At 37.2% G+C, this 17,318-nt stretch overlaps 1 protein-coding gene across 1 annotated transcript; it reads right to left on the reverse strand.

The window, feature by feature from the left end:
• Positions 1-2,000: 2,000 nt before the first annotated feature.
• Positions 2,001-15,641, reverse strand: LOC128608573 (interleukin-10 receptor subunit beta-like). The gene is made up of 7 exons (XM_053626394.1): positions 15,363-15,641; positions 12,085-12,202; positions 9,461-9,627; positions 9,179-9,333; positions 8,816-8,957; positions 7,492-7,646; positions 2,001-3,936 (listed from the first exon to the last, which is right to left on the reverse strand). Exons 1-7 carry the CDS (start codon positions 15,415-15,417, stop codon positions 3,664-3,666), a joined length of 1,065 nt encoding a protein of 354 aa, XP_053482369.1. The 5' UTR covers positions 15,418-15,641; the 3' UTR covers positions 2,001-3,663.
• Positions 15,642-17,318: the final 1,677 nt, after the last annotated feature.

Here is a 17,318-nt window from a genome sequence, read left to right on the forward strand (position 1 = left end):
GAAAGCCTTTGTTAAGGAATTATAGCCTCCTTCTTCAAATAAAAATGAATTTTTTTCAATACTTTTCCAACGACGAAGCTAAAAAATTAACAACAAAATATTTTAAATTTCCAGTTGTACCAAAAGCAATCCGCTTCAAATTATTAATGGAGTACATCCTTCCAGAGAATTTTTAAGATGTCAGTTTGGTTTAGATTTTAACAACTGCTATTTTTGTGTTGATCAGATTGAAACAACAGAACCTTTTTTTTTTTAATGATTGTAAATTTGCCCATACCTTTTGGGAGGATCTGCATTACTGGTTGCATTACTGCAGCATTACTGGCTTTGGATAAAAGCGTCTGCTAAGTGAATAAATGTAAATGTAAATGTACTGGTTATTTCCTAGATGTGAAAATTTCCCTGAATTAACTAAGAAAATGTGATTTTTGGCATATTTATGAATGATGAAACACATGACTTATCAGTTAACACAATTATTATTCATGGGAAATTCTTTTCTTTCTTTCTTTCTTTTTTTTTTATATACATAAGAATAGATTTCTGAAAACACTTCCAAATCCTTACGTTTCACTTGGAACTGTGTCATTACTTCTTATCGCTAAAATTAATGAAGTAAAAGAATGCCTTACATCTCTGTAATTTAATAGAGGATCTTAAACTTGCAAAGAATCCATAGTTATTTATTGTTTATTTTTCTTTTTAAAAATGTATTTATGTATTTTTGTCTTTTATGTACTTATTTAATTATATTCTTCTTTGTTTATTGTCTGTTTTCTTTGCCTTGTTTTATGATGCTTGTCTGTTGTCTGATTAAGAAATTTTCTATATTGTACAAGGCCATTTTTGTTTGTTAACTTTATATTGTTCAATAAAGCTCTTGGGAAAAAAAAGAAACAACAAAAAAAAACTGCGCTCGGCCCATGACATCAAACCAACATGGCCGCTCACGGCGTCAGCAATAGGCCTAAATAAAGCAGCACTTATTTAATTTTTAAAGAGTTATATACAGTAAACACCAGTCAAAAAAAGGATAGATTTAAACACCTAGATGCAACATTCCATTTATAGTCCTGTTTTACAAAACACGCCAATAGCTGAGAGAGATGCACCAATCCTGTGGTGATATTCAGCGCTGAAACAAAAACAACACTTCACACTGTTCACACACAATTACTACAGTTTTACACTCAGATTTAATTTACAAAAGTAAATCATTCATTCTGACCTGCTCCACCATGTAATTAATGCAGTTTGTGTAATTAAAGCCTTTACAAGGAGTCCCTGGTGAAAATAAAACAATAGAGACCCTCATACAATACAAATACATGTGGATTCCATTAAATACCAATAATGGAAATGGTAATGGTTTTAATGATTAGCTGATGGTTTGTAATGGTATTTGTAATGGAAACAATTAGAATTTCTGTGATGGTTTATGTTTGTTCACCCCCTCCAGCAGTATCTTTCAATAAAGGATTCATTATTAAACCTAATACTATAATTTAATGCTATATATAAAAGTATAATAATAAAGTATACCATATAATTATAATATGATTACTATAATATTACATAATGTATAATGCAATTATAATTATATATGGATATTACATATAATATTATACAATTATTATTGTGCTGTTAAAATTGTAATATAACATTGTATGTTTTATTACAATAAGATATAAAAGCCAATTTTATTCTGTCATTCAAACTAGCGATCCTGGGATGAAACTACTCAAATCTAAATTAATGCATACATCATACTTTACATACTTTTTTGGAACAACAGAATAAAAAGTTCTTATTTTCTCGTTTATTGTATGGAAATAGATGACCGAGCTATGATTCAGAAGGAATATAAACTACACATTAAGTTATTTGGTTTTTACAGAGATTCACAGCATATTAGAGTTCCTGCCATAGTCTGGTGAACATTTATGAATGAATTAACTATATACAACAATAATCGGACAATAGGACTTCTAGCTCCTTGGTTCCAGTGAAGGGAAATTGTAATGCTACAACATACAAAGACATTCTATACTATTGGATAGTATAACAGTTTGGGGAAGAACCATATATGTGGAATAACCACCTTTCAGTGAGGTGGTCTACTGGTAGGAGAAGCTATCTGGTAATCCTCTCTTCGTATTTTGGCTAAGATCAGGTTAACGTTCGGCTAAAGTTAATGTTGGAAATTATTTTGTCTCCTCCTGTTTAATTAGGCAGAGCACACAACTTGCATAATTACATAAATACAAAACTAATAAACTTGTTTCAGTATAAAAATTTAGCTTAAAAAATTTTGTAGTAGCATAAAAATTTAGCTCCAACTGTTTTATCATCATTGGAAAGTTAACCCGTGAACACACTGCTGAAGAACAAAAGTGAGAAAAGGTAAAGACCCTTTTTGATTAAAAGAAGGACAGGACTGGGATCCAACAGAATTCAAAAAATTTTTCCAAGAGCAGGTGTTCAGATATAAAACCAGTGAGACAAAAAAAAAAAAAGTGTACTGGATGCTTGAGAGCACCTGGTGTAAACTAGACGTCACTCACTGATTCCTCTTTACTACCTTTATCCAGGTCAGTACTGTCGTTTTTAGGTATATTTCTTTATATTTTGGAAAATAGGAAATATTACAGTTGAGTACAAACTAAACAAACTGCGTGAGTGTGTTTGAATGGGCTTTAAACATTCCTGCACACATTAGTCACAAATCTTTCTCCACCATTTCTTATTTCTTTAAAATCATTTATTTATTTTGCACACTTTATTTTACAAAGAGCTTCATGATAAAACAAAGTGTAGACAAGTCGACCTGCAATTCTACAACAGGCCAAGCTCATTAATAATCAACACTCCATTAACAAAGCAGTAGTAATGTCACTATTATACAGGATTTAGCAAACAGTTTAGCAAACACTCTTATCCAAACGTACTAGCATTTTTATAGCTGAGCAGGTGAGGGTTAAGGGTGTTGCTAAAAGACTGCACTGGTAAAACCTATAAGTCAGTATCCTAAAATCTTAGCTGTTCATTCAGCACTACACATAAAATCTCAACAACAACAACAGAGGAAACATGAATATACTTAGAAGTACATGCTAATTATTCAAACTGTGTTGGAAAAACAAACAATCATACATAAAAATCACATTATATATGCAAAATTGTCTATAATATTATAACTGATAAGTGCAGATTAGCTTTAAATTGACCTAGCAACAGATCAACAATACTGTATGTAGTCTTACTGGAAGTGTATTAAAACAAAATAAAAATGTACATTTCTTATAAAGTGCGATATGAAAAATGAACTCCTCTAAACATTATACTCACTTTTCCAAATTCTCCACTTTCATCAGACAGTGCAATGCAGACAAAACCAAACTTAGAAACTTTTCCTGGCAAAAAAGTGTCCCTGGATGTGGAGATTATATAAATGGATATTTACAGCTCATATAAATACTGAATAAGAGAAGTATTAATTTTTGCCAAACTTAAAAACCCTGGCCAATTGAATTTTTTTTAAAGGATGCATAAAACTTTGTAAACAGTTTTGTTTTGATCCTCTGCATGCTAACAATGGATATGAAAAGTTTTCAATTAGAAAAAGTTCTTCTGAATATAAAAGTGAATATACCTTAAGAAAGGTTATTGCAGAAGAAGCTCCTTCACTGCATCTGCTGACTGACTCTCATCCTGAAGTGCATTTTCACAATACAATCTTTCATGTTTGTCTTCTTGTTCAGAGTGAACAGTCTTCATATGTGCATTAAGCTGAGTTGGTTTTGAGCTTTCTTTCTGCTTGGATTCAGGAGGAACTTCCTGAGCAGTGATGATGCTGAACTCATGGTAAAGCTCCTTGGGCTGAGCGCTGTTCTGCATGGCCAGCAGTATGGCAGAACTGGGACGCTCGGTCAGGTACTGAACAAGAAAAAGATTTTTATCAATAAGACATTTCCTAAAGAAACAGTACAGACAAGTGAGAATTTAATGGGAAAACCAGCATGAAGTATATTAGTAAGGTGCTGGATCACCATAAGCCTGCAGATGCAATGTGCCATGGCAATGACAAATCTCTGGAACTGGACTGGAGCAATAATAAATACCATTCCTCCAAAGGTTGGTGTTTTAATGATAGTGGTAAAGAGTGCTGTCTAACCGGGTCTCACACAGGTCTTTGATGTGCTTAAAACGTACATGTTTTGCTCAAAAGTGCTTGAAATGAAGAGTGACTATGAATTCTCATATTATGTGCTATGCGTGCAATTCACTAAATACTAGAGATGCACCGATGTATCAGCCGAGAATCAGTTTCGGCCGATAAAGGCTATTTTTCACGCTATCGGCCATCGGCCGATGGGTTAAGATGATCAGGGCCGATTACATCCTGTCAATCAAAAGAGGGCGGGAAAACACATCAATCTCGTGCTGTGTGTAAAGATGACGTCTCTTGTGTGGAATGTTGACAAAACTACAGTTTGTAAGCTCTGTAAGCTCTGCACTGCAAAAATTTTACACCGGAAGTGAGCAGCAGTGAAGCGGGAGTTTCGGCGTTGAGTCAAATATATATTTTTTTTGCTGTGCTGCTTGAGCTGTTCATGCTGAATTAAAGGGCCAGTACACCATTGAAAGATTTAAATGAAGATGAGTTGACAAAAAAAGTGTATATGTTGCACAGAAAAATATATTTGTAGTGTGTTTCATATCCAGTTAATGTTAATATATAATAAAAAGTTTATATTATATATTACCAGTTTGATGTTAATGATGAAGTAGAAATGCTTTTGTTTGTGGCGAGTGAATGTGAGACTAACAAAAGGGTTTTTTTTAGAAATGTTAATAAGAATTAATAACATTCAATAATTTAAGAAATCTTAGTTTAATCTTCAGAATTTAGTTCATGTGTTAATGTTAATTAGAGTAATGTGTTTTCTGTTTATGAGACCAGTTACTGTGAAACAACTTGTTGAAATGGAGAGAATAAAGTTTTTATTTGCATTTCCTTCAGAATTGTGGAATTAATTATTATTCATTTAAAAGAAGGCATAAAAGGCAGAACTATCGGTATCTGTATCGGCCCATATCACTCTGAATAATAGGTTATCGGTATCGGCTGAGAAATTTAGTATCAGTGCATCTCTACTAAATACTCAACAAACTTTAATGACAGCATCACTTCTGATTACCATGTTTAAGTCAGTTAAAATCTGAACTAGCTACATAGCAACTCAAACAACAGCCTAGCAATGGTCCTGGTCAGACTGACAAAAATACTCAGCTCTCATGGATATCAAAACAAATGCAAACAAAACAGCTTTATCCAAAAAATGTATATCTTTGTTAAATATATGCATGCCACAATTATTAGCACTTGTATGGATTCATATGAGAAAAAATATATTTGAAGTATATTCCCATTGATATTTTACATTTTGGTAGTGCACATGGGTGACTAGGAACAGGAAACTGTTCAACCATGACTTCCTGTTTCACAGGGGTATAAATATGAGGCAATACATAAGCTAAATTCCCTTAGTCATTCATAACAATGGGTAAGACCAAGGAATATAGCTGTGATGTGCAGCAAAAGGTTGTTGAGCTTCACAAAATGGGAAGTGGCTATAAGAAAATAGTACAAGCATTGAAAATGCCCATTTCCACCATCAGGGCAATAAGTAAAAAGTTCCAGTCAACTGGAAATATTATGAATCAACCTGGAATTGGACGTGTGTCTATATTGTCTCAGTGCACTGTGAAGAGCATGGTTCGAATGGCCAAAAAATCTCCAAGGATCACAGCTGAAGAATTGCAGAAGTTAGTTGCTTTTTGGGGTCAGAAAGTCTCCAAAACTACAATCTGAACTCACCTACATCACCACAAGTTGTTTGGAAGGGTTTACCAAAAAAAAGAAAAAAAAGAAAAAAGCCTCTACTCTCAGGCATCTTCAGTTTGCCAGACACTACTGGAACTTCAAATGGGATCGGGTTCTATGGTCAGATGAAACCAAAATAGAGCTTTTTGGCAATAAACACCAGAGGTGGCTTTAGCACACACAGAGAGGTAGCCACATGGAAAAGTACTTATTGTCCACGGTTAAATATGGTGATGGCTCTTTAATGTTTTGGGGCCGTTTTTCTGCCAGAGGACCTGGACATTTTGTTAGGATACATGGCATCATGGACTCAAATATCAACAGATATAAAATGAAAACCTGACTGCCTCTGCCAGAAAGCTTAAAAATGGGCCGTGGTTGGATCTTCCAGGAGGACAATGATCCAAAACATACATCAAAATCAACACAAAAATGGTTTACTGACCACAAAATCAAGGTCCTGCCATGGCCATCCCAGTCCCCTGACTTGAAACTTAAGGAACAACATGAGGAGTAGACACGCTAGGAACCAGGATAAGAACTGAATAAACTAGAAAGTAAACACTAAGAAAAGCATAGTGCAAATAACACAAGCATAAGCAACATAAGAACGTAAGAAAACCAGACACTCAAACATAACCTAACATGAGTTAATGCTCCAGCAACTAAAGCCGGGTTCACACTGTATGATTTGGCCACGATTTGGTCGTCTGAAACAAACTTTGAGAATCCTAAAAGACAAATGAGATCCTACAGTGTGACATGGCTTACAGCGGGGATCAAGTTCTGACAAGCAACAGTAGGAAATGACTATTAAAAATCGCACAGTATGCACCCGGCTTAAGGAAGAAACAAAGGGAACTTAAATAGAGCAGTAACCACCCAGGAAAATAAGAAACACATAAGTAAGGTTACACAGAAAATGGAGGAAGACAATAGAGGAAGAAGTTCTACACAGGGAACAGGGGTGCCCTCTAGTGGTCCAAGGTGGAATTGCTATTGGGGGCCATGACAGAAACCCACACAATACCTGTGGAGTGAACTGAAGAGGAAAGTCCACTGGAGTGGACCTTCGAAATTTGAAAGATCTGGAGAGATTCTGTATGGAGGAATGGTCTCAGATCCCTTTCCATGTATTCTCCAACTGCATCAGGCAAGGGTGGAAATAATTGTTGCACACCTATATTTAACAAAGATTTTTTTTTTTTTGATAAACCTACGTTGTGTTTGCAATTGTTTGATATCCATGAGAGTATTTTTCAGATTTTTTTGAACAAAAGATCAAAAGGGTAAACAATAAAGACAGTTTTCACAGCCTTATTTGCTCATATTTACCAAGGGTGCAAATATTAATGGAGGGCACTGTATATATACTGTATGTCTTAATATCTAGCACCATCAATAGTCATCACAAAACAGCAGCAACCAGCAATGAAGTATTGAAAAGGTATTGTCCGACTTTACGCTACAATATTCACATTAGCTCAATCTCATGCTGAAAAAAATCAATCTTTCTATTTAGCTTACTTCTCTGTTACTTTATCTCTCTCTCTCTGCTACCTCCCTCCCCCCTTTCCAACACGCCTATATACAAAGACACTCACCTGTATAAAATGCTTAGGTAATTTGGCCTGTGGGTGCAGAAATCTGATTCCTCTGTAACCAAACCATACAACCAGGGAAATCAGGAGGACTGTTATCATAGTGACCAGGAAACTGACCAACAGCACCACTGCGATCAGCCATGACTCCACCTCATCTACAGAGAAAGTGAGATCACAGAAAAGAGACTTTTTCTTTAACTTTAGCCAACAAGCTAAAGCCATATCTAAATCCTATTAAATGAGTTGCTGTGTAGAATTAACTGACGTTTCATTTTTGATGTCTCTGAATAATGTATTTACTTTTGTTAATACTCATGCTGGCTTTACTGTTATTACTACTTCCTCATTGGATCGGATAACAACGGACTTCAAATGCAAATACACACCTGCTGAACTACAAAGCCAACACACACACACACACACACACACACAATAGACTATCACTCATTCCTAAATGAGGCACTTGCAGTCCTTTATATGTGTCTCCCAATTCTCTATTTGAATTGGGAGACACATATAAAGGACTGCAAGTGCCTCATTTAGGTACCTCTATTTAAATGGTTGTTCAAGAGGTGCTCTGTGCTCTCTTAATGTGATCACAAAGGATGAGTTTGTTAAGAACTGAAGCAACAGCATCAACAACAACTATAGAGAAACTATAGAGAAAACAATACAGAAATAATGTGAAGGTCTTCTAAGTGTCATTAATGAATTTTCTCATTGAGCAACATAAGGAATTCAATTCTGTATATGTTATTCTGTATATGTATATAAAAAATTATTGGTTTTCGCTGTGGTTCATCAGTTATATACATCACTATGATCTGATGAAAAGACTCTAAACCTCTTTGAACTCTGAATGGAGAATGGCAAAACCAATCATTTTTACCAAACCATCGCAGTTAGTAATGACAGTGTGGCTTTGTGAGTCTCTGCTGGTATTGCTGAAAGGTGAGCCAAAGTGAAAGCACCTCTCTGAGCACCAAGAGCAACATATCATGAAATCATGATTATGACTCTAAATGCTCCCGTTACACCCCAACGCCTTTGAGCTCCCATTACACCCCAATTCCACATTTAGATGAGCTCAGGGTTTAGGGTGATTTTTGAGACAGAAAATTTCCAACACTGCATGCACCATTCCATTTACATTACTGAGAATTTTTATAAACCTCAGTACTAAGAATTTAAGGTGGTATCTAGACACCTGGTGCAGTAAAACCTTGTGTAGCATTCTTCTAAATATAAGTGCATATGAGTGTATACAGTAGATATGTGTGAATATTACATTAAAAAACATTAATAGATCTAAATGGACACTCACCACTGGCAGTGTTCATTTCACAGGTTATGTTACTCGGGAGGCTGTTTTTTGTATGATCCAAAACGATCTCCACTTCCATGCAGTAACGTGTTTCTGGTAAAAGGTTCATAAGCATATTCCTGCTATGGTCCACCAACTCCTCCTGCAGATTTCACCAACAATTTCATATTGTAATAACTCTTTTTGTAGATAAATTGTAAAAAAGACATTTTCCCCTTCAGAAACAGTGGAGGATCTAAACTATGATTTTCTTTGGCTGCTACGATCTTCAAGCTCAAGAGTTTCAAGCTCAACACCTATCACAATGGTTTATACGTACAGAAGTAACAAAAAAAAAGAAAGAAGGTAAATTCAAACCATTACCATTTTCAAATTTTCTTCGGTCCAATAACGAATACGATATGAAATTTTGATATAAACATCCTTAAGGCTGCTTTTCCTTAGGGCAGGATTAGTGATTTCAACCTCCATTTTCCCTCTTCTGCTCTGCAGCCTCACATTTGGAGCACCGATAACAGCTGCAGAAAAAGAGATGCTCATTCATTTCACTGATGATGGACATTTTGATAAATAATTCTAGAACAAATCAGATTTTTAAGAAAAAGGACAAATTTATCTCCAACATTAATTAAAAAATCCACTCACTGATTTTCTCCAAAGGTTCGCATTCAGTTTCGATCCAAACAGAGCTTTTTCCATTCAGTTCTGTCCGTACACGAAGAGTGTATGTTCCAAAAGGGGTGACAACATTGGTGAAATCGCAGCTCAGTGATGACACGTTCACACAAAAAGCATTAAACAAATTCCATGATCTAAGAAGAGAAATAATTGCACTGCATTTATAATCAAAGCAAAAAGCATCTCTCACAGCTCAAAACAATATTCAGTTGGTTTTTATAGACCATTTCAAGGACGTAAACAATAACAAACGAGTTTCAGTGCTACTGTGCATGTCTGGTCCTGAAGCATTTCTGGTAGTGCCATTTTTAAAACCCAGACCCATCAAAACAAAATCACCAGCGCATTCTTATATTTTTATATCCATCCATCCATCTTCTACCGCTTACTCCTTTTTCAGGGTCACAGGGAACCTGGAGCATCCAGGGAGCATCGGGCACAAGGCAGGGTACACCCTGGACAGGGTGCCAGTCCATCGCAGGGCACACAATCACACACCAATCAGCCTACCATGCATGTCTTTGGACTGGGGGAGGAAACCGGAGTACCAGGAGGAAACCCCCGCAGCACAGGGAGAACATGCAAACAACACACATGGCCCCAGCGGGACTCGAACCCCCGACCCTGGAGTCGTGAGGTGAATGGGCTAACCGCTACACCACCGTACGCCCTATATTTCAATATATATTTACAAAAACTGAAAATAAACGAAAAAGAGGTATTACCAGACCCTTTAAATAAGACTAAGGCAACAACACAGAACACAGAACATTAACAGTTTACAACTAACACAGTTTACAAGTAACTAAAGCCGGGTTCACACTGTACGATTTTGGCCACGATTTGGTCGTCTGAGACAAAGTTTGAGAATCCTAAAAGATTCCTATAATAGGCCAAAATCTGTAGTCTTTGATCGCTAGTTTTTCATGTTCCCCGACAGCCGATTAATGGCCGCTGCGACAAAATTTTTCCTCCGATTAAATTCCGGCAGAGTCAGAAGATCTGAGGCACAGTCCTGTAGTCTAGCTTCTCCTACTCCATACGAGTCTTCTTGCGTGTGTCTGTTTTTCACGTCTTGACTGTGGTACAGTCTGACATTAATGACAATTGAGATCCTACAGTGTGACATGGCTTACAGTGGGGATCATGTTCGTACAGTCTGATAAGTAACTGTCGCAAAGGACTATTAAAAATCGCACAGTGTGCACCCGGCTTTAAGGTGCACAGTGGCTTAGTGGTTAGCATGTTTGCCTCACATATCACACCTCCAGGGTTGAGGGTTCAATTCCTGCCACGGCCCTGTGAGCGCGGTGTTTGCATGTTCTCTGTGCTGCGGGGATTTCCTCCGGTTTCCTCCCAAGGACATGCATGTCCAGAGTGTCCATAGTGTATGGATGGGTGTGTGAATGTGTATGTGATTGTGCCCTGCGAGGGATTGGCACCCCATCCAGGGTGTACCCCGCCTTGTACAGAGAACGCCTTGTATCCTCCCTCGGCTCAGTAGGATAAGCGGTATAGAAAATGGATGGATGGATGAAGTAACTTATCCAGACATGTACCATTAACTGGTTGATACCGAGTGCGTCTACACAAGAGATGCGGTAAAAGCCTATTGCAGTCTGGATGCTTACAGTTATTTCCTTAGTGGAAAAATTGGGAACATTTGTCCGTACAATGTCTTGTGTTTGGTGAAGTTGGAGAAAGTCAAACATTGTTAAAAAATACTCTGCATGATTTAGCACTAAGAGGTTTTAGTGGACATGTGGACATTGTATCTGGTTAATTAAGAGTGTTAGCAAATACTACTGTTATTGTTTAAAATACATTAGCGCATGTTGGAATTAACATTAACCAAGCTTAATAAGTGATGGAAAACTGTTGCTTACCGTTATCTTTTGTAAACTAACGCAGTTTGCTAATGTTACACAATACAAAATTATTGTAAAGTGTTACTCATCACATCTGTCAGCTGAATATCAATATTGTGATAATCAATAACAATAACCCCACCACCACCACCCTCAGCCAATCAACGCCCTATCGCCCAGGCCTAGTGCACATCAAACATCAGAATGGGGAAACGTGTGTTGGTTGGTTGAGAAAAATTTCATGGTTGTTGGTGTCAGACAGGCTGGTTTCGGAAACTGCTCATCATCTTGGAGCTGATGGTAAGGCTAACTCAAACAACCACTCTTTATAGCCACATTGAACAGAAAGGCATCTCAAAACAAACAACACATCAAACCCGGAGGCGAATCAACAATCTACTAGGCCAGTGCATTTTTAACAAATCTATTATTTAAATTAAATTTAATAAAGCTGCAGCAGTACAAATGCACAATTATTTGGTAAGGGAAGACGCTTTTTTTTAAAGGACCTGATGATCAAAGCAATGTATAGTATTCTTGCAGTGTATTTCAAGGTCAGGGGAAAAAATAAACTGTTTTTTTGGTACCCATACAGATTGATGTTAACAGTATCACACCTTCAAATTTCTAGGTCCTTGTATACTGTCATAACATTACTCTCATAATTACTGCAGTATTTTTTTTCTCCTCAAGCTCTCTCAGGTACAAGTCATTTCAGCTTACCTGTACTCAGCTGTATATCTAAAGTCTTTCCCGGTAGTTGTCTGTGGTGGATCCCATTCCAAAACAAGACCAAGATTCTCTGATTTTATTCTCGGATTCTGAGGGGGAGGGACTTCATCTGAAGGTGAGAAAACACACACACACACACACACACACACAAAATAGGACTTTAAAGTATCATATTTCATTATTCATATGGCAATGATGCAAAATCCTATGTGAAGTAAGGTGTGAGCCAAGAAAAGAAACCTTTGATAAAATACCAGAAATCTGTATAACTGGATCAAAAAAATACTTTTCACTAAATTTTGTCATACCAATGTATACCAATGAGCTTTGCAATGCTCGATTCTAATTTGTCAAAATGTGCTGCTGTTTCACAGGTTTATAATAATGCACTTGTAGGAACACATTATCTATAGTTCTATCATTCACTGGGACTTGTATGGTAGATGCTCTATATAATCTAACGCCTTATTAATTTCAAGAGAAAGTGCAAAAATGTCTCCGGTGTCAGTACTTTGTAAAGGTTAGAGCAAAAGCTGAAAATTCAGACATGGGAATGTGTCATGGTGAATGGCTTTGTGGTTTCTAAGTAACATGACAAGCTGCTTTTTGTCTTATTAACTTTGAAGACCTGGTGAGGGAATAACTATTTATGGATGCTGTAAAGTAAGTGATAACTGGAACTAACTTGTCTTTGCAGACAGTCCAAAATCTTAAGCATGCACTACATGGCCAAAAGTATGTGGACACCCCTTCTAATGCTTGAGTTCAGGTGCTTCAGCCACACCCACTGTTAACAGGTGCATAAAATTAACCACATAGCCATACAATCTCCATAGACAAACCTGGGCAGTAGAATGGGTCGTAGTGAAGAGCTCAGTGAGTTTATACATGACACAGGATGCCACCTGCTATGACCTGCTACAGTAAACTGTAAGTGCTATTATTATGTAATGGAAGTGTCTCAGAGCAACAACAGCTCAGCAACGAAGCAGCAGACCACGCAAACTCACAGAGCGGGGTCACCAAGCAGGGGCGTTGCTGGACCCTTTTTTGCTGTGCCCTAATTTCGCTGTGCCCTAGTAAAATTTTCCTGATAAATCATTGTCTGATGAAGTAGATTACAGTAGCTACATATGAAAATAAGCTTTTCTATTCATTGGACGTTATAATTTCCATAATTTGTATGATTTAAAACATGAAGGCCGATTGTGACGTCAGCTGAAGCAAAAATATCCTGTGCATCCTCTTCAATCATAAGCCCCACCCCCACTCACTGTGCTCTGCCTCCCTTCATATTTCCCCATGGAAACCTCAACTTGCAGTCAGACCATAATTTATAATATGGCATTGTAGCTAAGGGCTTGCTGCGATAGTCAGTTCCCGGTGTTATACGGTGTTCGGCCGCACACCGATTACATCACTTGCCCGCCGTGGCACTGTCCCTACTGTCGTGTTGCTATTTTATAGTAATAAAAATTATTTAGTTCAGTTCGGCTGCATTTACACTGCAGGTCTTCCAATTTGTTGTCTATATCAAATTTTTTTTTACATCTTCTTTTAAAAGTGACCCATATCTGATATCTGCATTTACACTACCCATGGGTAGATGTCACCGGAAAATCTTAGGTTGAAAAGCAAGTAAAAAAGGCGCAATTTGCAAATGATGAAAATATAATACAAGCTTTTGCTTTCTGCACCATATTTAAAGGTAATTAAAACACCGGCCTCTTAAGGCGGAGAAAAAAGAAGAGCACCCTTGTTACAGCCTGGGCGAATATAGCAATGCTCGCTACTACATCGGTTCAGAGGGGCATGTGGATGAGGCAAAGGACTCAAGATTGGTGGGATCACGTTGTTGAAACCTGGGATCAGGAACAGTTGGTCAGCAACTTTCATATGAGATGAGAAACTTGTTGTGTGCGGCTGTCACCAACTTTTCCACGATATTCACATTTTTTGAGATGCACCTGTATTTGTTTCTCATAGATGTATACCTTTATTCTTATGAAAATAACAAAGCTATTTATCTATTATCAGTCTGTTGCAGTCCAAGTTAGTGTTTTTCATTCATTTATATTGCTTATTTGATGTTATTAAAAATTTATTAATGTACTTAATATATGAAATTCTGTCCGTTATCTCAAATTTTTTCTGAATCATTAGTGATGACATAGCAAAACAGAGAATGTCAGCCAACTGTCTATCTGGCATGGTCAGCCAATTGTATGGCCAATTATGATTTTCCTGGAACAATTCCCTCCATTTAATTTTGCCCACATCGGACCAGTCAGGCTCCATTTTGCCCACTGGTGCGACATTGGCCCATTATGGGCAGCCCACATCAGGCCAGTGTCATGGGGGAAATGTCACACCAATCAGAAAATTACCAATCGTCCAGTGTGGGCAGCTCACATCGAGCCATTGGGGATTTACAAATTGGGGTGACATTTGTCCCACACCTTTGGCTTGATGCAGGCTGCCCACAATGATTCAATACAAGCAGCCTACATTTAACCATTTGTCATTTACACATTGATGTGACATTGGCCCCACAGCATTGGCCTGATAGCATTGGCTGGCCATGATAGGCCAATGTAGGTTTTTGCTGAGTAATCATGTAGAAAGCCTTCCCAGAATAGTGGAGGCTGTTAATTTCAGATTAATGCCCATGGTTTGTATATTTTATATATATATATATATATATATATATATATATATATATATATATATATATATATATATATATACACACATACATACATACATATTATATATATATATATATATATATATATATATATATATATATATATATATACACACACTATAGCTTAAAGTAAGGAAGTTTTCTTCTGTAACAACACAAAGTGAGAGAACACAAAACAGATACAACGAAACATTAAAGTAACTTCACTGTGGTGGAAAACAAAAGAGTGTTTTTTTGAGAGAGCCCGAGTTAGCTATTAAACCGCATTTATTCCCCGCAGAGCTTCAGTTTATTAACCTGTGTGGTTTAAGCGGGAGACAGAAGTCAGCTGAAATGACGGTAAGTACATGAGTCCCTCATACAGTTTCGCGGATGGACAAATCTCTTGATTATGGTTAGTTCAGGTTACAAAGTCCAAAGAGACACTAAATTACCAATCAGGAAAAGGAGGACGCAGAAAACAGGAGATCTATATAAATAAATGAGGTTCTGAGTTTATGAGCTGCGAGAAACGAGACGGAGTTTAATACAACAGGAGAAAATATCAAACAGAAAGACTCACCTGTAAAAACACACCCGAAACAGAACAATATAGTGATTATTAGTGTTAAAATCATGATTCCAGTCAGACGAAGTTGACCACCTTGTCCTAAAACAGGTTTCTTCTCCTTCCGTGTTTGTATAGTTCCTCTGAAGTTCAGGATTTTTTGGGGGCGGAGACTGAAAGGAAACAAAAACGAAACTAGTAACAGTTTGAGTTTCACCGAATACGCTTACAGTTAACTACAGAATTATTAGCACCCTTTAACTGAATGGGTTTAAAGGATTGTACAGAATAAACACCACACCAGTGTGTCCCTGCTGAAAAAACAATGTAAACCATCAGAGAAATTCTAATGGTTTCCACTACAAAAACCATTACAAACCATCAGCTAGCCATTAAAACCATTACCATTATTGGTCCTTAATTGTATCCACTAGACATCCAATAGAAGGCAACAAATGACCAGTAGAGACTGACAAGGACCATTACAGTTTCATCCATCCATCCATTATCTATACAAGTTATCCTACAGGGTCACGGGGAACCTGGAGCCTATCTCACGGAGCATGGGGCACAAGGTGGGGTACACCCTGGACAGGTTGCCAATCCATCGTAGGACACAATCACAATACACATTCGCACACCCATTCATACACTATGGACACTTTGGACATGGCAATCAGCCTACCATACATGTCTTTGTCTGGAGGTGTGAGACAAACATGCTAACCACTAAGCCACCGTGCGCCTGCCATTATAGTTTCAGTTAAAACCAATGCAATTCCAAAATACAATTCCCATTATAACCATTAAAATCTCTACAATTTCTTTTGGGTTTTTAATGTAAATAAACTTTTTTCTCTCATTTTCTGTCTTCTTCATCTTCTCCTTTTCACCCTGTACACACAACTGTTTTTTTTATTATTATTATTTTATTTTGTTTTTTGCTAATGACACCACAATCGTACACCTCATCACCAGGAATGTTCAAATTGCCTACAGGAAGGAAGTAGCTCTAATTACTGCAAAGTGCACTGACAATAACTCCTTTCTTAATGTCAGCCAAACAAATGAATCATTGATGATTTCAGAAAAGGTGAGCACACATACACCTATACATACAGGGCACAGCAGTGGAAAGAGAGAACAATTTCAACTTCCTAGGAGTACACATCACAGAAGACCTTGCTGGGTCAGTCCACACTTCATATCTCATAAGTACTGCCCTGTAAAAAAGTATTAAAACTCTTTCTGTTACTATGTGACTATGTTCTGGTGTGTATTATACTTACTTCATGTCCAATGTCCTATGTTATTTTGCACTAACAAGTGTTTATACCTGTATGTTTATACCTGAGGCTAGCTTAATGACATTTCACTATACACTACCCCCCTGTATATGTAATATTCAATTCAAAGTTAAATTGAATTGAATTACACACACACACACACACACACACACACACACACACACACACACACATATATATATACACACACACACATATATACAGTACCTCACAAAAGTGAGTACACCCCTCACATTTTTGTAAATATTTGATTATATCTTTTCATGTGACAACACTGAAGAAATGACACTTTGCTACAATGTAAAGTAGTGAGTGTACAGCTTGTATAACAGTGTAAATTTGCTGTCCTCTCAAAATAACTCAACCCACAGCCATTAATGTCTAAACCGCTGTCAACAAAAGTGAGTACACCCATAAGTGAAAATGTCCAAATTGGGCCCAAAGTGTCAATATTTTGTGTGGCCACCATTATTTTCCAGCACTGCCTTAACCCTCTTGAGCATGGAGTTCACCAGAGCTTCACAGGTTGCCACTGGAGTCCTCTTCCACTCCTCCATGACGACATCACAGAGCTGGTGGATGTTAGAGACCTTGTGCTCCTCCACCTTCCATTTGAGGATGCCCCACTTTTTTTCAGCTCCTCAGAGAGTTCTTTGCCATGAGG

This window comes from Ictalurus furcatus, chromosome 6 (assembly GCF_023375685.1).
Source record: "Ictalurus furcatus strain D&B chromosome 6, Billie_1.0, whole genome shotgun sequence".
NCBI classification, from domain to species: domain Eukaryota; kingdom Metazoa; phylum Chordata; class Actinopteri; order Siluriformes; family Ictaluridae; genus Ictalurus; species Ictalurus furcatus.